This window comes from Oryzias latipes, chromosome 5 (assembly GCF_053564925.1).
Source record: "Oryzias latipes strain Hd-rR chromosome 5, Olatipes_Hd-rR_3.1".
Lineage (NCBI taxonomy): Eukaryota > Metazoa > Chordata > Actinopteri > Beloniformes > Adrianichthyidae > Oryzias > Oryzias latipes.
This window is the reverse complement of record NC_136241.1, coordinates 3,114,101-3,137,230: the sequence shown is the minus strand read 5'-3', so window position 1 is coordinate 3,137,230 and position 23,130 is coordinate 3,114,101. Positions and strand designations below refer to the sequence as shown.

Sequence of the window (23,130 nt, the reverse complement as noted above, 5' to 3'; positions counted from 1 at the left end):
GGAACGCTGGCCATAGGTTCATTTTCTCTGCAGACACTGGCTTTGGCTGGGTTGCCATGTTTTGACAACTCCTGCCCTCTTTTCCATCAGACTACTCTCCTCCTCCCCCCCTCACAGCCTCTCTAACCTTTTACCCAGAGAGAGCCTATAGGACGGGCACAGGGGCCGGACGCCGCTGAGCGCTCTGATTCGTGCAGACTCAGATCTGCGCTGAGCTGGCGGACAGGACGGAGTCTGGATTGGCTGTACGGAGGAGAAGAGGGAGGAGCCTCCCACAATGAATGTGCTGAGGACACATGTTTACAATGATGGGGACAGAGGAAGAATGGAGCTGAGCCCTGCGAGTCTCAGCCACCAAACTGAAGGGATACTGCTGCAGGACTTTTCTCTTGTACTTTTGATTGCACGTGTAAGTAATTCCTCTTGTTATCATTTTAGCTGAAGCTTCTTGGAGGCTGTTTTGCTGGAAGTGGAGTGAGTTCAGAGAAAGGAGCAGCATGAGGTCTAACAGGTTTAGATTCCACCATTGTTTCTGCAGGTTTCCAACTTTCCTGATGTGAAGGGCTGGGCTTTTGTAAACCACACCGACCTGAACTGCTCTTTATGATCATGTTCTCCTGCAGACGCTGCCTCATTGAGCAAACAGACAGACGTCAACGCAGGGGGAAGCCAGAGAGGAGCATTTTTCCTGCACAACTGAAACTCCGGCAGCTGCAAACTTGCCTTGACTTTTCTGTACTGTAAGCAGGTCGACAGGCTCTGCCTGTTCTCTGCAAACTGAAACCTTCAGAACTCAGGGATGAGCGATGTCCAGCTGTTGAAAGCTTCAGTTGAAGAGTCCGCTGTGGGTACCCTACCCGCTCAGAGGATGGTGACCGCCGTGGTGCCCCGTAGTGTCTTTGAGCCCTCCCCGCCTCCCACGGCGGTCTGGCCTCCGCTGGACTTTGCACTGGGCGCTCTGGCCTGCTGTGGCGCCTGCGTGTTCACCAATCCTCTGGAGGTGGTGAAGACTCGTCTGCAGCTTCAGGGGGAGCTTTGTGCTCGGGGGTCCTACCAGATCCACTACCGGGGAGTCCTGCAGGCCCTCTGGGTGGTGGGCCGCACTGATGGGCTCAGGGGTCTGCAGAAAGGCCTCTCAGTCGGGCTGATCTACCAGGGCGTGATGAATGGAGTGAGGCTGGGATGTTATTCCTACTGTGAATATCTAGGAGTCACCGCTTTCCCTGGCGGGAGTTTGCTGTGTGGAGCTGGTGTCGGGGCTCTGGGGGCCCTCTGTGCTTCTCCTGCTTACCTGGTAAGCTATGCATCCTGAACTCGTATCTTGAATCTTGAACAGTTAAAGTTTTTCTTTTAGATTGATTGATCACCTGGGAATTATTTTTACAGTTCTTTCAGATCACTTTACTGTCTATTTGAAAATGTCTGATTTCTCTGATTCTGTTTTTCCAGGTAAAATAACATGAAATTCACAAACACCAATCTAAATATTATCTGCAATTTTGGAGCCAAACCAAGCAATTGGTTTGCGTGAGAGAAGAGCTCCTCCACGTGATTTTATTCTTTAAACACTGGTCTGTCTGTTAACTGTCAAGTATTGGCTCCACAAGATCAAGAACTTAACTCAGTGGAAATGTAAAAATATCTTTCTGTTTTTGCTGCTTCTCCATATTAGATCACCTTCAATGTGCATCCAGGTGCTAAAGCAAAGCAAATGATCATGCATGAGTCAGCACCACTCTGTTAAGCAGGGCAAAGTGCAATGTAAAGGGAGGATATACACACTGGCCGCTTTATTATATACACTTTGTTAGTATCGGGTTGGACCACTTTTGCCTGCAGAACTGCCTTAATCCTTGGTGGCATAGATTCAACAAGGTTCTGGAAACATTCCTCAGAGAGTTTGGTCCATAATGTCATGACAGCATCACACAGTTGCTGCGGATTTGTCAGCTGCACATCCATGATGCCAATCTCCCGTTCCATCACATTCCAAAGGTTCTGTATTGGGTTGAGATCTGGTGACTGTGGAGGCCATTTGAGTCCAGAGAACTCATAGTCATGTTCTAGAAACCAGTCTGAGATGATTCCAGCTTTATGACATGGTTCCTTATCCTACTGGAAGTAGCATCAGAAGATGGTCCACTGTGGTCAGAAAGGGATGGACATGGTCAGCAACAATAGTCAGGTAGGCTGTGGTGTTGGAACCATGCTCAGCTGGAACAAAGGGGCCCACAGTGTGCCAAGAAAATATCCCCACATCATGACACCACCACCACCCGCCTGAACCATTGATACAAGGCAGGATGGATCCATACTTTCATGTTGTTGATGCCAAATTCTGACCCTAACATAAGAATGTGGCAGCAGAAATGGAGACTCATCAGACCAGACAACGTTCTTCTAATCTTCCATGGTCCAGTTTTGGTGAGTCTGAGTGAATTGTAGCCTCAGTTTCCTGTTCTTAGCTGACAGGAGTGGGACCCGGTGTGGTCTTCTGCTGCTGTCGTCCATCTGCCTCCAGGTTGGACGTGTTGTGTGTTCAGAGATGCTCTTCTGCAGACCTCGGTTGGAACCAGTGGTTCTTTGAGTTCCTGTTGTCTTTCTATCAGATGGAACCAGTCTGGTCATTCTCCTCTGACCTCTGGCATCAACAAGGCATTTCCCCCCACAGAACTGCCGCTCACTGGATAGTTTCTCTTTTTCAGATCATTCTCTGTAAAGGCTGGAGAAGGTTGTGGGTGAAAATCCCAGTAGATCAGCAGTCTCTGGAATACTCAGACCAGCCTGTCTGGCACCAAAAACCACGTTCAAAGTCACTTCAATCCCTTTTCTTCTCTGTTCTAAAGCTCGGCTTGAACTGTAGGAGATTGTCTGGACCATGTCTACAGGCCTAAATGCATTGAGCTGCTGCAATGTGATTGGCTGATTAGAAAATTGAGTTGTTGAGCAGTTGGACAGGTGGGCTAACCCGGTGGCCAGTGAATGTTGATCAGAAGATCGGGATCTACTTAACCTATTTGGAAAACAGGCTGTTTCGCTCATATAACAGATTTTGCAACAGTTTTTAACTGTGATGACCTTACACAGTGGATCACTTCTAAACCACATTCAGAAATCTTTTTCATAGGTTTTTACAATATTGGTCTCTTTAACCATAAAACTGCCTCTTTTGTTTCCTTCTTAAGGTATCAAAGAAAGAGGAGAAACTTCTTTAAAATGAAAAAATAAGAACAGATGGGCAGATTTACGAGCCATAAAGCTATCAATAAAGTCTTTACAGCTCAACATATGGCTTGAAAAGCCATAACAAGAAGCCCTGGAGCTCTTTCAGAGAAGTGTCTCTTCTATTTCTGTCTGCTGTGAGGGGAAACACGATCACAGAGATGTTACCGTTTTTGTCATGACTGCACACATGAGGCATAATTTGAAGAATTCAGAACAGCATTGGAGCTCCAGAGGAGTGGATTTCTGTCTCCCCTTTGTGATGAAATCCCTGCTGGTGCTCCTGTTTTGGAATCACCTTTAAGAGAAAACGGACTGAAAACCTGCTCACAGCATTACCGCTGAGAGCAGGTGAGCCTTTCAACACAGTTTGTTTTCTGAATTTGTATCTACAGTCATCCCTAGCCTCAAGTTTCAGTCTTTCCATGAATGCTGGGATATCTCCTTTCAAACGAGTGGAAGAGTCTCCTCAGCACTACTGTAGGGGAAGGAGGACACAGTACTGGCATGTGTGGGCAGCTCAGTCACAAAATGGACTCTCTTAATCAACTCAACAAATGCTGTAAAAACCAAATATCTAGCATCTGTGTGTTGCTGGGAATGAATGATGAAAGGAGTGAGAGGTTCACTGACACTCTGTGGGGTCCTGTAGCCCTTTTGCTATCAGCTAAACCTGATCAAGTTTTTAAAATCCTGACAAAAAACTCTTAATTTTAGTTTCACACACATGTGGATGATACCTACAGTAAGTCAATGCCTTCCATTGACGTGTTCTCTCTACCATGACAAAGGTGGAAAGATTTCATGTAATCCATGGACACCAGTGAAGATCACAAATCATTGAAGAAAAAAGGTTCAGAGCACTGTCTAGTGGGTCTAGATGACCCAACTCCCAATGTTAAAGTGCCTTTGAGGCAGACAGACAGACCCCACTCCAACGTTGGGAGTGGGGTCAAGATGGCACCAGGGGTAGAAAAGAGACCCTCAACCTTTTTGTTTGCTTAACCCTTTTCTATCTAAAAATACTGGAGAAAAGAACTCATCAAAATGTTACATTTTCAGTATTTTGTGCAGCTCAAATCATTGACCTAATTTTACAAAGCATGTATGGTTTTTACCAGTTATTGTTTGTTTGTGTTCTGAGAATAAGAACTGTTTTGTTTTATAGGTGAAGACCCATTTACAAGCTCAGACCATTCAGGCTATTGCAGTGGGTCATCAGCACAACCATCAGGTTAGAAATGCATTTTCACATCAGACTATGGTCATCAACAGCACTACATCCCACTGGGGAAGGTTCTGGTTTTACTGCTGTAAGGTTCTTCACCGCTGGTGAGAGTCCTGAAGTTGGGACTTCCAGACTCGACATTAAGGCAACGTCACCTGGATGAACGAGAACCGCTATTGAAGCTGCTGTTGAATGAGCTTCAGCGTCTGAAAGCTGAAACGCCGTTTTTTTTTAAATGCTGAGCAGACTGAAAACCATTCACCTGTACAACGGTTTTTTTCCCCATTAGATATTTATCCCACAAAGATATGCATTTGATGCATATTTGGTTTTGCTGGGAGCAACACAACTAACAGCTGCAATATCCGTCCATCCATCCTCAGAACCTGCTGAATCCCTTTTGGGGTCACAGGGTTGCTGGAGCCTATCCCACACACTCGCATGCACACCGTGGCCCAATTTAAAGACGCCATGTTTTTGAACGGTGGGAGGAAACCGAAGTTCCTAGAGAAAAACTTGCACGAGGAGAACGTGCAGACTCCGAACAGAAAGGATCCAGCCGGGCCTTCTCGCTGTGAGGCCAGAATGCTAAACGCCACTCCACGGCGCAGCTCATGAGCTGTAACAATCCACATTTATTCCGTTAAAGCTGTCTAAAACTATGCTGCCCTTATGTAGCAGCACACTCTGAAAGCCAAGAAAACATTCAGTTTTTCCATCCGACACAATGATGCTGAGACAAAATCTTTCTGATCCTCAGATGAATAAATTGTGTTCTTTTTTTCATGTGTAAATGTCATCATGAAACCTTTTTGATTCAGTTTGTTTTCCACAAAACATCCCTGACCCTGTGAAATCTGTGAATGTCTGACGATTTCATGGCTGGATCCCAAACTCTGATGATTTGTTTTGAGTCTAACACTGTTTTATAGACAACATCTTTTACAGATGAAGGATGCGTTAAGGCGATGCGCCTCTATCAAATGAAGTTATTCCACAGACAACCATGTAGGATCTCTAGTTAACTCTTTCAGGCTAAGGACATCCAAACAGATCGGCATTGTTTTTTTGAACAGATCTTCCATCGCATGACAGTAGAAAGCTGTAAACGCTAAGCGTGATAAAGGTTTTGTCTTTCATTTCAGGGCGTGTCCAATGCCTTCATGACCATCTACAGAAGAGAGGGTCTGAGCGGTCTTTGGAGGGGCGTGAATGGAGCGGTGCCTCGAGTCATGGTGGGATCAGCTGCTCAGCTGTCAACCTTCACCTCAGCCAAGGACTGGGTGTCACATTGTCAGGTGAACACAGTGAACAGCTGACAATGTTGTCAACCCAACAGCAGTCAAGTGACTCTCACTTCCCCTTTTTCCTGTTCATTTAGTGGTTTGGCTCAAACAGATGGCTGATGGCGCTAGTAGCCGCTTCCATCAGTGGCGTTGCAGTAGCCATCACCATGACACCCTTTGATGTCATCAGCACGCGGCTCTACAACCAGCCCGTGGACAAGCTTGGCAGGGTGAGCCTCTTTTCATCTCCATACAGTTCCTTGAATCCTTGAAAGCTGTGAGGTCTCACGTGTCGTCTCCCTTCCAGGGCCGCCTTTACCGGGGCTTTTGCGACTGCTTGCTGAAAGTGTGCCAAGCGGAGGGTTTGCTGGGGTTATATAAAGGGATGGGCCCCGTGTTTGTGCGGCTGGCCCCGCACACGGTGCTCAGCATGCTGTTCTGGGACCTCATGAGGCAACAGGCCGTCAAATGCGACTAGAGCCGAGGAAGAAGCACGAAGCTGAAATGCAGAGCCCCCCGACCCCCACGTCGCTCTGTGACGATGACTGTTATGCAAGTGGGACATTTTGAAAATGAACCTGCTGAGAGCAAAAGAAAGAAATATAAATGCCTCCACTAACGTCTCCTCTCTACCACTTGTGTTATCTTGTGGTGTCCACAGCAAGCCCTTCTGAAAGACCCACTCCGATCATCTGTTGATCTATTGTAAACGTGTTCCCGGTGGTCTTTTAATTATAATGACACCGTTTTTTAGTTAAATCCACCTGCGTGGTTTTCTGGGACATAGTTTCTGCAAAGCGGCAGGAGTCCATCAGAAATTCACCTCTGATTTGTGGGCAGGACCGTACGCGTGGCACAACTCCGCCCACTGCAGAACAGAGCAGCGAGCTTGTGGCCCCGCCCACCGTATTTTCTACATCACACACTTTTTCAAACTGAAATTTTTTTATCTGATTCACAGCAATTTAAATCTAGGAATACTCAGAAATGCAATTTTAAGCGTAATTTTATCCCATCATCAGAAAAATGCAGCAAGAACATATCAAAAGCACAATTTCATACAGAGTGGGAACATATGTTTAGCTCTTATATCAAATGGTTCACGTCAAAAGCCATTACGTCAAATGTCACACCATTGCCTTCCGTGAGACTTTAGGTAAAGCACAGAAATTGAAATCTGGGGCCCTTGGGTATCATCCACATGTGTGTGAAATTAATATTAAGAGTTCTTTGTCAGGATTTTAAAAACTTGATCAGGTTTCCGGCTAGCAGGAGTGTATTATAAATGGAACTCTGGTTTGATGTTAGGTCTGTTTTCCAGGCTTAATGTGTACGGTTGGCACTGTTCATTGTTGTTGATTTAATTTTAATTTACTGAAATGTGTGCAAAGCCAAAAAAAATGTAAAAGATGGGTACTTTATGTACAGGAAGTCAACCTGATACCTGGAGATCTTTAGGCCTTTAAACTGTTCTGACTTATCCGAATAAAGTTTTATTTTGTAAGAAACGTGATGTTTTTTATGTCTCCGCCCCTCTGACTCTATAAAACGTTGGATTCACTCCTTTCCCATATTATGGATGTAAAAAGAAACTAATTTAATTAGCTGTATAACCCTCTATAACCGTTCATGTCATATTTCATGCTGATATGTTTTGGCCCCCTGTTCCATTAGCATGATCCAGACTTTCCTGAAAAACCCAAATGTATAATACTTGGTCCGTGTTTTCCACTGTGCAGTTCATCATCATTCCACTAGGGGCAGCAGAAGGGCGTTTTCTGTTCATGTCAAAATGGCTGCTTCCGCGGAATCTCAATAACACTTGGTGGGAAAAGTTGAGCTAATTTTCAAGACTTAATGGTGAAAAAGACACATTATTATACTTTTTTTTTAATGACTACTTGCTCTTTTGAAAGAGGGAAAAATGAGTTGATAATAACTCTTATAGTACAGTTACACCATGTTAAAAATGTGGGGACATAAGGTGTTTTTTTTATTCTGAACACTCATTTCAAAATGTTTGCATCTTAAACTAACATAGTTGTGAAGAAAATCCAACCAAATCACCCAACGTATCATAATGGATACTATCATAAAAACGAGTTTAAAAAGCATCTTATTTGTAGTTGGTGGGTTACAGGTATGGGAATTGCTTTAATTTTAATTGGTCCATTCTATGACATGAATTTAATAGGAATTGAACAAAAAGGAGAAAAAGTGTTTAGAAAACTGATGTAATTAGGCACAAATTAATTTGTGTTAATTTAATCAAAGTCTAGTCTTTGTAAAAGGACTTTGGGCCAGATTATCAGGACATGATCCCATTGACCACTGCTGTGAAGTCAGTTGACCTTTGGAAGTCGGTCAGTAAAAAGTAAAAGCAGTGCCGAAATGTTGTGACTGTTTAAAATCCGGTTTTATGAGGTCCTGAGTGAAGTGGCACCAACATCTGGTTTAGTTTGACAGTAGATTTGGGAGGAAAGTGCAGATATGTTCTTCCTGTTCTCTTGGATCAGGGGAATTTTTGAATGGACACCTTTGGACTCAAATCCTGTTGACTGCTTTCTTCGAGGTCAGTTTACAATATTTCTATCGATTCATCCACAGTTTTTGAAGAACTTTGAGGTTTCAGACTCTGCTGTCTTTCTTAACACGTGTTTGTTTTCAGGACTAGTCAGCGCTTGTGGAGTGTCCGTTCTGTACAATCTGCTGAGAGTATACCATTTCATTCAAACATGCAGGTAAAGGTGCAAGAGAAAGCTAGACTGAACAAATAGGCAATGGATACATGGTCTGATTTACTTCCTGTTTCCTTTACAGGGATTCAGAAATATCTGGAGGTGAGAGTGAACAGAAGCCCTCCTCACCAGAAACCCCCCTGAGGAGCAGCTGGAGAGCAGCTCTTCAGTTCTGGAGTCTGTCTTTTGTTTTGTCTGTGGTTGGCTCCAGAGTATCCTCACTCATAGTGCTTGAGTTTCTGCTCAGAGCTGTTTCTGCCTGGATGTCAGCCGGATTGGTGAGTTCCTAGAATACAAACAGTTTCATATTTAGTTGAGTTCATCTAAATGTTTGCTTTTGCACCCAGAATGCAGGTGTCGGAAGTTTGGATTTGCTTCTCATTCAGTGTCAGTTTTCCTTGGGCTGCAGCCTCCTCTGCACTTTAGCTTTCCTCCATCAGGGGGCTCTCCACAGCTCCCTGAGCTTGTTGCTGGCTGCTGGCCTCAGTTGGGTCGTGGCGAGCTACAGCAGCAGTCTTTGGAGCCATGCAGCCAGACTCTACGCTCTGCACAGCACAGAGCGTTACTGTGGAAAGTGCATCCACCTTCTGACCTCTGGACACACCTTACTGGCTTCGCTGCAGCGAGCGGTCGTCTTGGCCTTCGCAGTAGGGACTGTGGCTTCTGCCTCCACCGTCTATGAACACTTCCTATTCCACAAAGATGCTATAAAGTTCTGGACTCCGCTGACTCTCTGCTACACTATGCTGGTGGTTTTCACTCAAGGTGATGATCAGGGAAAGTCTCGTTGATGGAAGGAAAATATCCAGTGCGCAAACAAATGTACCATCGAAGCTAAAATCTGCAAAAATAACAGAAATTTTAAATGTAATAACTAAAGAGGTTATAGAGAAATCTTTAAAGGGGAAAATAAAATCCCAAAGAGATTTTTCAGGTTTAGAAATATTTTACATTTTGAATCAGACATACAGAATGAAGGATAGGATTTTTTTTTACTGTAGCAGTTCAAGTAAAAACAATTTTATTACCCAATGTAAAATTGTATAATACTTGGCAAATCCTGAAAATTAAGCAATAAAAATAAAACCTTCCTATCATAAACAAAACAAGATGGCACGAATGTTTTGAAGTGAAACTCCGTCTTTTGTCTGCAGAAGCTCAGCAAAAGCAGGCGGGGATGGAGAAGCTCCTTCACACTGTGGTGATGCGGTTGGGAGGCCTGCTGGTGCTGATGCTGACAGTGGGGAACTGGTCGGATGTCCTTCACGTCCTCGTCTCTTTTTGGGGGGAAGCAGTCTGTCTGCTGTCCTCCCGGGATCTGCTGCAGGCTGTGCTGCAGGTCTGTTTGAATCACCTCCATTTGCTGGATACGTGTCCGACTGCAAAAGTGATTCCTGTGTTTCATGACTCGCTTTCAGGATGAACAAGAGACCAGCTTAAGTAACAACGAAGAGACGTCCAGCCACAGGACATGAGAGAAGAAACTTCGGTCAGAAGAGACTGCATCAAAACACTTTTAGTTACCCTTAAGTGTTGATGAAACAGAAATCTGTTGGTCACTGCAGAGATGTAAATGTGAATCTTGGTTACTGGTAGTTGTTTTGGGCTGAAGCGCCAATAAAAGCAAATATTTAAAAGAAAGAATAATCTGTGCCACAACTTCTTGACCTAACAATGATTTGGGAAAACATGTTGAGTAACAATTGGCATGTGCGCACAACAGTCTCTGGGATGTTCAGAAATGTTCTAAATGCAACCACTTGGTTTGGTGTTCATTTTTCCATGACTGGATATGCAAAAGCTTTGATTTTTCATACAATTTTTAAGACTATTTGATCTTTGCAAAGATGTAAAACCTTGTTTTTAGACATTTAAATTTTGCAAGATTTAAAGTAGTTTTAAATTCTCTTTGCTGTACACTTTTCCAAGTGTCTGTCAGAATCAGCCCAGTCCCAAATTGTCTCTGTAAGAGGATCTAAAATTAAGGACATTTTTGATAAAAACAGTCTAAACCCTTTTGCTCCAAGCTCCCGACATTTTTTTCACATTTTGTTTTAACATTCGTGTTTTCCGCTTAATGTACTGGTTATTGTCACTTTGTTCAAAATCATCTTCAATTAGATACATAAAAACTCATAAGATACAAACAATTTGCTTAGAACTACCAATAAAAATTAGAAGGAGCAGAATTTCCAGCAGAAAATGCAGGGTTGAATACTATATTGCTGAATACCGTATTTTCCGGACTATAAGTCGCTCCGGAGTATAATTCGCACCAGCCCAAAAATGCATTATAAAGTAGAAAAAAACACAGATAAGTCGCACTGGACTACAAGTCGCATTTTGACGGGAAATTTGTGTGACAAAATCTGAGACCAAGAACTAATAAGTTCCACAACCTCATATGACACAATCATAGCAGACTGTTTATCTCATAATTTCACAGTAATTCTTTCTCATACTTGTTTATTTATTCCTTTCATGAAGCATCATTGTCCAACTAATACTCTGTTTTCATCCTGTATTTGTAGAAACAGTTGTCATTTTTATTGCATTTCTGAATCTATGAAATCATTGGAAAATAAAATATTATGTTGTTAGCCTTCAAGATCTTAATGTAAAAAAAGGTTTGCTGATTCTCTGAGTCATTTAACATACTCTTAACACTTAACATACCTCAAACATCAAATTTAGCCAGGAACATCATCTCTGTTCCTCACAAATGAACATAACAGGAGGGTTAACAATGTATTTATTTCAATTTAGTTCTAATATAAGTCGCTGCGGAGTATAAGTCGCACCCCTTGCCAAACTATGAAAAAAATGGCGACTTATTGTCCGGAAAATATGGTAAATGCTGCTACGCAGTCCTGAGAAACTGTTTAAACAACCAGGAGCGCACAACGCAACAAAGCACCCTCCCCTGCCGCGAACACAAAGCTACGATCCTGGCCGCACTGCTCCTAGACTTGTTGTTGTGTCTTAGCAGTTGGCCACACCGAATAAGCACTGACGTCATTGCTCCGCCTCCCTCCTGGAAATGCTGTCTGGAATTGAATTATGGGACATGTTTCGCACGGTAGATGAAAAATGAAAATGCAACCCCATCTTTGCATTATCGCTTTAATTATGTCACAGAATAAGCGGTGTTGAAGAACAAAAAGGAAAAAGCATTTTGGTGGATTGATTTTTCTTTTAAGATTTGAGTCAACAAAAGCAGGTTGATTTTGAAAATGAAAAAGCATTTTTGGTATTGACTTTTATTTTTAATTATGCAACAGAAAGGCTTCCATAAAAACCAGCAAGCTTCTGCACCAAGGATTCCGCATGTGTTTCAATGGAGGCAAAAGTCCTGGAAATCCTGGAATATCTTGAAAAGTTCAAGGATTTGAAGGAGCAAAAGTCATAGCTGGAAAAAGCTGAACTTTTTAACATCTGAATGGTTAAAATAGCTGATAGATTGTAGGAGCTAAGTGGCAAAAAATGGTTGAAGATACTAAAATAAAGAAAGAAAAACAGGGAAACAATTGGTTACCAAATACTAGTTATTGGCTGTATGACATAACTACATATTTGAAGTTATGCTTTCTAACATTAGCTTTTTTCCTCACAGGTCTTGTGTTGAACTCCTTGTTTCTAGATTTTTGGAAACATGAGGAAACACAAAAAATAAAGGTAAAGCATTGTTGTGTGTGCGTTTTTGCTTGGACTTTGTTCAGAAGAATCACACCTGTAGTTTACTACTTTCTAGTTATTTATTAATCAAGATTAGTCTTCTCCAATTTTTTGGCTACCTTTTTATGTAATTCTACAATCTGTTACCTCGTAGAGTTGACAAGTAAAAACTTTTGTGCATTTTTATAATTAATAAACATATTTTGAAAGTAATAGAAAAAACCAACTGTCTTTGCTGTGAGGCGTATCAACTTGACAAATGTTTGACCCCTGATGTTCGATGCAACAAAAAAGATTGAAGTTTCTTCAGCTGAACAGACACAATACACTGAGGAAAGAATCACAAGGTTCTCTTTCTGGCAGCAGCAAAAAGAGTTTCACTTTGCAAACAGCATTTTTGAGCAATGACACAGCATGTAAAAGCGGGGGCTGTGATACCTCCATTACTGACTTTTTTGAGACGTAGACACTTGCAGTTTTGCAGCTCTTCTCCATAGAGGAGTTTAGCTGCATGTGTTTTCTCGTGTACAATGTGTTTTTCATTGTTTCTTTGGCTTCTTTACTTCTCTTAACCCCCCCCCCCCCCCCCCTTCTTTTTTAAGCTGTAAGCAAAAGGAGTCCAAAGGCAGTGATGAGATGAAGACTTTTGTGAGGCATGTGGGGTGTTGAAACGTGGAGGTCCGGGAATTGTCTCCTCTCTGAGCATGTTGTGTCTCTACTGGGCATGCTCCCCTCTGCAGTCATGACATCACAGCAGCATTCCTTTCCAAAGAGCTGGAACAACAGAGACCCCCATCTTTCTCCTCATTGCCACCTCCTGTTAACCCTCGCCGTGCTTTCCCTTTCTATATAAAGCGTGAAAGCTGGTTTTATCACTCCATTCTTTTTAGCAAATTTAGAAAAAGTCAGGCTATAGGGCTTTGGCTGCTTGGTCAATTTATAGATATAAAAAAAAAACTTGTGGTAGTCCTTATGGATGGGCTTCATTCAGACTAAAACGTCTCACAATGCCTTGATTCAGTGCACTGTAATCCTGCTCCTGTGCACCAAAGCTTCACCAAAATAGTCCGAGGAAGTTCACCCCAATCCTCTGCGCTCTGTGCTGGATGTCTTTGTGGCCCCAGAAGAGGCGATGCCAAAAGACGCTGATAGTGAGTGAAGTGATATGATTTTGTGGGGGGAGGGGAAGAAGGAAAGAGGGAGAAGAAAAACGAAGGCAGACCCAATGAGGGCTGCAGGACCAACAACAACACACAAGGTTTCAGAACAACAAAAGCTTTTAGGCTGCAAAAGTCACGTCGAGTCACATCCTGCTGACCTCCAGAGAGAACCATCTGGGAGTGTTTTCTACGGTGCCAAAGCAAATACCTTTGTGACACTTCGTTTGAAAAAGCGCTCCTCTATCTTCTGCATGACTTCAGTGCGGTTGCATAACCTGCGGTGTGTGTGTGTGTGTGTGCATGCATGCATGCACGTGTACGTGGGCTTGCGCGCTTGCCAGCCTTTCATAGTGAATAAATGTGTCATGGTTTTTACTGCACTTCGCCAGAGATTAACTGTTCACCTTTTACGGTCTGGAGGGAGGTGGCATTGTCAGGAGGAGGAGGAGGGGTCAACAGATGGTAAAGCTGGGGAGGGAGGGAGGGAGGGAGGGAGGGAGGGAAGGAGGGAAGGAGGGAGGGAGATAAAGGAGGAAAAGGAGTGGCCTTCTGGAGCCCCTCTCCACCAAGAGTGAAGTCTTCTGCTCGTGGGAGGGAAAATAAACCAGAAGGTTTGAGATCCAGAGAAGGAGAAAGAAGGAGACAAAGGGCTGTCTCTGAGCAACCTTTTCCCCACAGGTACGTATCCATAACATGCAATACCGACTTTTACAATGTGTGCTTTTCTTCCTCATTATTTTCTCATTGTGAGAAGGTTCTCTGAAGCCAAAGATGAAGGAGCTTATTCACACTAGAATTACTGATTAAATGACTTGTTTATGAATATTTTTTCCTGTGTGATGAAAGCAGAAAGTTTCCCAAAGTGAGTCACAACTGTTGACCTGTTCTCCTGTCAGTGTGGATGAGAGCTTCTGTCCATCATGGCATCAGCAGCTCCCCCAAAAAGGGTGGTGTCTTCTGTCTTCATCACTTTGGCGTCTCCTCATCGGGCCACTGTCACACAGCGGCAGCCCTCCCTCAAAGCCTACAGCTTACAGCTGGGCGCAGAAACCCAGGACACCAGCCCGGCTGGCGGTTTACCCGGCCCCAGACACAGGACGGAGGACCACTCACCCTCCGACACCCGCGGTTCTGTAAACGGCAAAAGCTGGACTCATGCAAAGGCCAGGACTCCTACACCTGCACAAAGCGGACAACAGGAAAACGCAGACCAAACAAAGAGATGCTCACCAGGTATGTAGTGCCAAGTATCTTTCTTTTTGAAATGCATTTAACAAGATCAATCCAAAGGCACGGTGCACAAAATGTTCTGGTATGATAAAGTTTAACTCCGTAATCAAAAGTCTTACAAAAAGAACAAGTGCAAGTGTAAGAAAGGAGGATTTAGGAGGAGTGGGGCACACAATCTGCAGCAGGAAACTATAATTAGTGTGCAAATTCGTTATTTCTGATGATAGCTAACAACTGTTGTGGTGACAAGAGGGGAGCTATGAAGTGGTGAATGGATAAACAGGAAACAAACCAGACCCGTCGTGAGTTTGTGAGTCTATCGGTGACTAATCACACCTCCTAAAGTGAGATTGAGCAATGTTGTTTTACAACACCTGAGTGGCAGAAATGGAAGTAAACTGAGAGGGACACAAAAAGACAGATGTGTAACTTTCAGTGGAGATCTGATCAGTGCATCAGTCGTCCTGGCGGTCTGATGCGACAGGCAGCATGAAGTGGATTCTGCTCCTTCTGTTCCTTTTTCTCAATCCTACATGAAACCTGATTGGGCCTTTGGGTCTTCCGTCTGCCCATGAGCACCGAGGTTTGTTTTCACAGTGATTACAGGAATGCAGGCACTGTAAAGTCAAGAAAACTTTGCACTCTCATATGCAGAGAGCTGAACTGTTTGCAACACGCGTGTTCAAAGCAATCATGACGTCATCATTGCATCAGGAATCAGCCAACCTTGACTTGATAGACTTGGTACCTGAGAAGCTGAAAACAGTAATGAAGCAATATCTAAAACAAAGAACAAAGTAAAAAAAAAAAACTGTGATCCTATGGGTTCATAAAATGTTGTTATAGAACTCCAACTGCATGTGTAACTTTGAATAGTTTGTCTTGGCTGTTCAGACCATTGACTGTATAAGAGAACTGGACTGAGTGAGAGTGACATCACCCATAGAACATGACTCCAACCAAATGAGAACAATTCAGTCACCACTCAGTGGGTCTGAGTCATCATTTCTGTGTCAACCACTCTCACCAAACAGGAGCCAGCTTGATGGAAGTCCACACCCCTAACACTTGAAAGTGGGCTCAGGAGAATCTGTCAATCAAACATTTCAGATTTTAGACGTGGGGGCCGGTGGGCACCGCATGTCTTTTATTGAGGCAATTGATTGGTCAGTTCATAACTTGAATAACTAGCAATAAAGAGGTAAAAAAAAGAGGATTATCAAGAACAGGTTCAAAAAGGTATCAGACCCAGAATGGTTCTTCTGACCAATAGAATGAGTAACAGCTGTTAATTTCTCTAACAACGTCTATGGGATTTTGGCTTCTTGGAACCATCAGGTACTTCCTGTTTGGAACGCCACGGGGAAGAGTCACTCAATCCAGCAGTCAATGGTAGCAACCGCTTATTCATCTTACTGCGTCCTCTGCACACACCAGTTATTTAAATAGCTTTACTGACCTTCCTTTGAATACATTATCTCATAGTGATTCAATGTGAATTTCACGCATTGAGGCTTTGGAACAGATATGTATGTTAGCTGTTTGGAGAAATGCCTCTTTATTCTACGCTGACAAGGTGCAGAAAACTCTTTTATTTGTCCGGACTTGGGTAAAAATTAAAAGGGAAATACTTCACTGATCTTCATCCGACATTAACTGCTCAAGGCTAAACTGAACTGAAAGCATCAAAGAGAAATGTCAATCTGCTGGCTCAATTGATTACTCAATGTTTCACATTTTGTGAAGGAGAGATGTCTGTCTTATTAATATTTAGTTTTCTATTTTAGCAGGGTTTTTTTTCTTTTTTTTTTACAAAGTTTTTAAATGTATTTGTAGAACAAACTGTGAATTGTAGATCTGTAAAAATCTAAACAAGAATTTTAAATGAACTTCTGAAATATCTCTATTTAAAGGTTTAGCCAATTTAAAATGTTTTTGGACCAACACATCCAACTTTAGGAAGATTATAACAATGGCCAAGTCAGTATTTGTCTTTTCTATTTGAAATGTTGAATGGGTTTGCAAATAACAATTTGTTTAACATTTTAAATTTAGGTTAGCAATATCTTAGCCTCCTAGTCTTCTGAAAAAAGTCCACGTCAAAGCAATGCTTGTTCTTAATTTTTGTGTTTCCTGATGTTTCCAAACCATCGACGTCCCGCTGTCAGCCCACCCGAGAGATTAGAGAACTCGATTGAGATTGTTGATCACAAAAACCTCTAACGGTGATTTTGCTGTTGATCCTGTTTTCACTAAATGACATCAAACTAGGACGTACTTTCTTGCTTCTCATTAGGGCTCTTTCTTCCTCCTCCTCCTCCTCCTCCTCCTCCTCTTCTCGATGCATGGCGTCCATCTCCAGAAGATTCAGCTCTTCTGCCAGCCCCTCCAGCACAGACTCATTCTCATCATCGACCCTTTCCCCCACATCAGCAGCCAACATCCGAGAAAAAGGTACTCGAGTTTATCCTTCAATGTTACTTTCCAAATGTCCAGTTACTGTTACTTCAATTGACAACAACATGATGAGATAAAAGCTGCAGTACAGATCTGGAGATTTTCATTTCTACACGGCTGTTGTATTTGTGAACCTGCTTTGACATCATCGGGTTCAAAACGTTTAGCTGAGGGTGCAGAGATGCATGGATGCAGACATCCTCTGCTCTCTGCATTAATATTTGATCCTTTGTAGTAGGATTAGGGGATGTCATCTGGACTTGGTTTTAATGTTGGAAGACGTTTCACCTCTTATCCAAGAGGCTTTGTCAATTCTGAAATAGCTGGTCTAAGAGCTGGTTAACGACTCAGGCAGAACTGGTTTGGTTTGTTTAGGTTTCAAAACACTGCCGTAGATGGATGGAAGAATAAACCTGAGACCACCATTCTTATTAAGAGGAGGTTAAGGATGCTGGTCTCAGGTTTATTCTTCCATCCATCTACGGCAGTGTTTTGAAACCTAAACAAACCAAACCAGTTCCACCTGAGTCGTTAACCGCTGAAAGAGACGACCAATTTGGAGAGGGAGTCACTGACTCCCCAACCCCCAGCTGAGGACAAAGGTATATTAACGACCCAAAACCATGTAGGCTAAGTGGACAACACCTCCAGTTTCAGGTCTGACTCATCCCCCATGAACGCATATATACCAGCTCTTAGACCAGCTATTTCAGAATTGACAAAGCCTCTTGGATAAGAGGTGAAACGTCTTCCAACTTTAAAACCAAGTCCAGATGACATCCCCTAAACCTACTACAATGGAACCAACCTGGATGAATGAGAGTCTTCATAGACATATTTGATCCTTTATGTTTTTCGCCTGCATAATTTAATATAAACACTTTACAACCCTTATGCTATCTTGTGGGGTCCAGATGACCCCCCCGCCCCCCCCTTACATTGAGGTGTTCTCCCCACCATGACAAAGGTGGATAAAGGTGGACAGATTTCATGTAATCCATGGTCACCAGTGAAGATCACAAATCATTGAAGAAAAAAGGTTCAGAACACTGTCTAGTGGGTCTAGATGACCCCATTGCCAACGTTAACATGCCTCTGAGGCACTTTAACGGTGGCAATGGGGTCATCTAGACCCCACAAGATAGCACAAGGGTTAAAAAAAACAACAACAAACGAATAGGAACAATTTCATAAACTGTGGCTTTTTCAGAAGATTTATATAATCTTGTGACGATGTCAAGCATAGCTTCATCTTGTTAAAGCAACATTTTTTCATGTATGCACTGCATATAAATAAGTTCAAATTCTTTAAGTTGAAACATTTTCTTTAAATAAGCAAAAGAAAAAAAGTCTGCCAATGGGGTGAGAAAAATTGTCTTACCAAGAATTCCTATTTTAAGAAAAAGAAATTCTAGTCACTGAGACATGGTTTTTGCAAACTTAGATTATTTTGCTTTTGAAAATACTTTTTTGATAAGATTGTTTTTTGGTGTAAAGTCTATATGTTTGTGATTTTCATTAAAGGTGGAAACAATCACACCACCTAGTGGGATGAGAAAAGAGGAAGAAGCCAATGGAATGAGAAACAGCGGTGGAGAGGAGGCAGTCAGGGAGAGCGGCGGTAACTGCGATCTGTTTGCTTTTGTGTGCACCCGCACATCGCTATGACCTACTTTGACGCTCTGCTCCCTTTGCAGACTTGTGCGGCTTTTGTCGGAAACCAATAGCCCTTTTTGAGACTGCCATCGATGCCCTGAACAGGACCTACCATGCTGGTTGTTTCCAGTGCAGATCTTGTCACATTCCGCTGGCTGGTGAACTCTACTACAACAAAGCAATGATCCCCATCTGTCAGGAATGTTACCAGGTAGGTCCACGTCAGCTAAACTTTACAGTGATACACGGGGGCAAAACAGAACAAAACCTTATGTTATCTGTTTCTGGGATTGATAGCTCCTTCCATTTGAAGGTAAAACCAAACATAAACATTTCTTTCTGCTCAAGATAAGGAGACAAAAATATCAAATAGCGACTGATGAAAATTGTATTTTCTGTGGTTTGAACATGTTCCTATAGCGTTTTTCTCATGATGAAAGAAAACTAGGTTTAAAATAGCATTTCTGAGTATGTCACAGCACTTAAAAACAGCACAATCTTATCTAAAAGACCACTGGGAACGCTTTTACAGTAAATTAAAAGATGATCTGAGTGGGTCTTTTAGAAAAGAACAATAACTCATGTCTAATACTGTTATGGATATTTAACAAGTCTTTTAAAACCCTTTTTTTCTATCTCAGGCCAGTTTGGAGCTTTGCTGGGCATGTGGGGAGGCCATCATAGACGACATCATCCATGCACTGGAGCGACCATACCACCCTTCCTGTTTCACATGCACCACATGTCATCAGCAGATCGGTGAGCAGACTTTTGCTCAAGGAGAAGTCGGAGAAGTTTACTGCCTTTTGGACTACTACAGGTATGAAGCAGTAAGTCATTAAGTGAAAATGATGTCAAAATTATTTTTTTTAAAAAGAACATTTTTGATTATTTTGTTTCTTGTTTTTGACTTGCTACGTCATTCTTCAACATTGATACATGAAAAGGGTACAAAGATAAGAAGACATAATGTTTTCTGTCCTGAAAATTGTTGTTCTTAAAGGAAGTATGCTCCTGAGTGTGGCGTCTGTAATCAACTGATCATTCCCAAAGAAGACGGTACTGACAGCTACATTATTGAATGTCTGGGTCGTTCTTACCATGAAAACTGCTTTAGGTGTGAGGTAAGCATCATCCACACCAGGGGTCTGCAACCCTGTGACTATTTTATCCCTCTACTCTGGATCTTTGACTATGAAGGAAAATACGAATCATATGAACTGTCACGGCTGTGGCCGTATTTGGTTTTGTTTTGTTCTGTGTTTTTTGTATTATTTCTGTATCAGAGTGGGACTTGTGTTTTGTGTGGAGCTTTGGGTTTGTATGTCTTTGTTTGTGATTAATTTCAGGTGTGGTGGAAAGGGCGTGGCCTCCCAATCGGACCAGCTGGTGGAGGCAGCCTTTAAAGCCACCACTTGGACCTCCACACCGTGGGGAAGGGAGCCTTGCTGCAACAGTCTCCACTGCAGCTTGGCCCTCTTCTCCATTTTGGTTTTGATTTCACCTCTTGTTTAGTTGTGTGTTGCACTTTAGTATTTTGTATTCGTAGTTCTTTGTAGTTCGTATTGTTTGTGCCCACTCTGATTAGTCTTTTGGTTTATAGTTATGTTAAGTGAAGCTGTAGGGGTGAACCGCCATTTTGTTTAGTACATGTTTTCTCCTGTTTTTGTTAGGTTAGGGAGGTTAGAGTTTTGTCTTTATTTTCCTTTTCCTTTGTACAGGTATGATTACATGTTTCAGTTAGTTGGGGTTTTGTTTGTTATTTTGGCCTGGGTTCACCCTGAAGCCTTTTAGCTTCACTTTTAGTTCTTGTTGGGGGCGTACAAAGGGGGCGTAACAGAACACATCATGTTTCTTTTTGCAGTTTTGGTTCATTTGTTTTTGTTAAAAATTGAATTCTACACCACTGTTGTCATGTTTTATATTTGAAAGTAAAAGGAGAAAAAGGATGAAGGTAGATCAAAAGTCCCAATGATGGAAAAGTTCATGTTTGAATTGGCTTTCATGCATTTTCAATTCAAGTAAATCTGCTGCAGCAGGAAGATCTTACTTGCCGTGTATATTTTAATCTCAAAAGGAACTTGTATTTGCGGTTGTCAAAATGAAAAGAAGTAAAAAATTGTGACATAAAGACAGTTATAAAATGGTTATAACTGAGAATCGTAAATGTTTTAAAGCTTTGTTTTATAGATGAATGTAAGGAGCCCCTAAAGGGACATTGAAGATAAAAATAACATTTGAAGTTGTGAAGTTGATGAAGTAACGGGTGCTCACCAGTTACTAACTGTTAGTAGCGGGTGCGCACAAGATACCGGTTAGTATATGGCCATTTGTGGTCATTTGAGCACAGAGGCATTTTCCCGAGTTACCTGGAAATGGCATTACGTGAGCTAATTGACTTACTTTGCTTTGGGACTTGGTCATCCGGTAAACTCCATGGATATCGGTGGATGCGTGCAAAGTGCGTTCAAAATGGGCTGCCCGTGAGGACAGAACATGTCCGTCTCATTCTACAAGACCTGGACCCACAGGGTGTGGAACTCTGAAGAGCCAGACGTCTGCATCGGCATTTAAATTCTTAGGACAAACTGAAGCCCTTTGGTATTTGTATTAATGGCTGTTAGTAACGGGTGAGCACCAGTGCGTTGTTTTTTTTCTACGTCCCTTTAGGGGGCTCCGTAATAATGAAATAATGCCACAAAACATAAATTGTATTGAGATGGGACTTCACTGGGTAAGACACTGGAGCATTTAGCCATTTTAGCACTAAAGGTTGCAGACCCCTGACCTACACTCACTCTGTACTGTTGCAACTGTGCAAACACAGACTGGTGCTACTCATCGCACTTCAACAGGTGTCCCATCTGGTCTGCAGGTCTGTGTCATCAAGCTACCCCACGAGCACGGCTGCTACCCGTTAGATGGCAGGCTGCTTTGTAAGGCTTGTCATGTGAACTTGGCCTCGGGGGTGCAGTGACGTCACTGAAACCACTGGTGGAGGGGGCGATCCCACAAGCCCACGCCTGTTCCACACACTGAGAGATGGCGCACTGAAGACACTTCCGTGAATGTCTAACCCTTTCTTCCGTTCTTCTACTTTCCCACCATTCTTATTCTATTTCATACTTGATCATTTTGCACTCTTTTAAAAAAAAAATGCTCCAAACATATTCATGGAACCTTACAGAAAAGACATGCCAGGAATTTGTAGACGTAGACTGATCTCCAGGTGCTTCATTGTAAAAAATATCCAGATGAGTATCCAGAATCTGTCAACAGGAACTACATGTATATCATACAATCAATGAGTTACAGTAGCCAGGTTATCTTTTTGAAGAAGAAAAAAACCGTCAACATGAAAACATGGATTTAAAAAAAGACAAAAACTTATAGATCACGGAATTATTTAATGTTCATACCTTCAATGATGTATGACAATATCTTTCTTTTAAAACGTGTCTGTTATTTATGCTTTTTTTTTATTTGTGTAAATTGACACTGTATTACTCTGCCACGATCTGAACTTTAGATTTTAAAGTGTCAAAAGAGGAACAGTTGCTGCAAAGCTTTGTGCCCTCATGAGAGGTCAAAGTGGAGAGTAGGAGGTCACAGCACTTTACCACAATGTTTAGGAGCAACAATAGAAACGTTTGATCCTTTAAAGTTTTTTTGGACATACCTAAAGTGTAACTTATGAAAGTACAAAAGCACAACCTGCTGGTGAGTCACACGTTCAAAGCATTTCCTAATTACATCTTTGTAAATGCACAGACATATAATAAAAATAGACAAATTCAAATGAACAAAAAAACAATATTATATGCATACAACAAATTCCAATATTCCCTTTTATTTTTATGTGTCTTTGTAAAATAACTGTATTATATTAAAGGTTTTGAAAAGCAAAATATCATCTGCATATATATTTCTTAATCCTGTACTGCTAAAATCAGATTGTTTTCACAATTCTTCTTTCTTACTGCATCTTTGAGCGAAAGTTTGAGCCCCACGGCATACTCAAAAACTCACCTAAGTTTGCACACAACTTCTACTCGGTGAAAATGAATTTAGAGAATCCTGAAGATGATGGCATCACCGTGGGAGAAACTGTCAAAAAAATTAATTAGGCCAAAATCTCTCATGGAGCTCAAAATGTTTTTTTTTCTCCAAATCCAGGAATAAAACCAAAACACACGTGTTGGGGATATCCAAAGGAAATGTTGAAATGATTACAGGACCTACAGCTTGGTGGCCATTTTGCGGCAAAGTGTGAAATATTTTCACGTTTTCCCACATTATAGAAAGAAAAAACATTTGTTCGAGCGATCTTCACAGAAATTCACACATACACACCACCAGGCTGAGTCTACAATTGAGGCTTTGTTGACCCACCATCTTTTATAGTAAGAAAAAAACAACTTTAGTACTAAGTTACGAATTTAAAGGGATTTTGTTCCCAACTCTGCAAACATCATGAG

At 42.1% G+C, this 23,130-nt stretch overlaps 3 protein-coding genes across 9 annotated transcripts; all 3 read left to right on the top strand.

The window, feature by feature from the left end:
* Positions 1-271: 271 nt before the first annotated feature.
* On the top strand, positions 272-7,244 carry slc25a34 (solute carrier family 25 member 34). 2 transcript variants are annotated; one of them, XM_004086103.4, is made up of 6 exons: positions 272-409; positions 624-1,294; positions 4,391-4,456; positions 5,596-5,748; positions 5,832-5,966; positions 6,044-7,244. In XM_004086103.4, the coding sequence occupies exons 2-6, from the start codon at positions 800-802 to the stop codon at positions 6,212-6,214; spliced, it is 1,020 nt and encodes a 339-aa protein (XP_004086151.1). In that variant the 5' UTR covers positions 272-409; positions 624-799; the 3' UTR covers positions 6,215-7,244. The 2 variants fall into 2 exon arrangements, with proteins under 2 accessions (XP_004086151.1, XP_078802958.1); XM_078946832.1 differs by lacking the exon at positions 272-409 and adding an exon at positions 476-511.
* An 864-nt stretch (positions 7,245-8,108) lies between these two features.
* Positions 8,109-10,121, top strand: LOC101172561 (transmembrane protein 82). Its single transcript, XM_020701462.3, has 6 exons — positions 8,109-8,308; positions 8,405-8,477; positions 8,557-8,752; positions 8,822-9,239; positions 9,629-9,813; positions 9,893-10,121. The coding sequence occupies exons 1-6, from the start codon at positions 8,227-8,229 to the stop codon at positions 9,947-9,949; spliced, it is 1,011 nt and encodes a 336-aa protein (XP_020557121.1). The 5' UTR covers positions 8,109-8,226; the 3' UTR covers positions 9,950-10,121.
* Positions 10,122-13,850: 3,729 nt separating this feature from the next.
* On the top strand, positions 13,851-22,560 carry fblim1 (filamin binding LIM protein 1). Of its 6 annotated transcripts, none has more exons than XM_023954708.2 (8): positions 13,851-13,987; positions 14,206-14,542; positions 16,836-16,993; positions 18,521-18,617; positions 18,694-18,863; positions 19,294-19,472; positions 19,656-19,776; positions 21,528-22,560. In XM_023954708.2, exons 2-8 carry the CDS (start codon positions 14,230-14,232, stop codon positions 21,627-21,629), a joined length of 1,140 nt encoding a protein of 379 aa, XP_023810476.1. In that variant the 5' UTR covers positions 13,851-13,987; positions 14,206-14,229; the 3' UTR covers positions 21,630-22,560. The 6 variants fall into 6 exon arrangements, 5 of the variants coding, with proteins under 5 accessions (XP_023810476.1, XP_078802955.1, XP_023810477.1 ...); XR_013655894.1 differs by having other exon boundaries at positions 13,853-13,987; positions 19,294-19,482; positions 21,528-21,666; XM_023954709.2 differs by having other exon boundaries at positions 13,853-13,987; positions 16,902-16,993.
* The last annotated feature ends 570 nt before the right edge of the window (positions 22,561-23,130 follow it).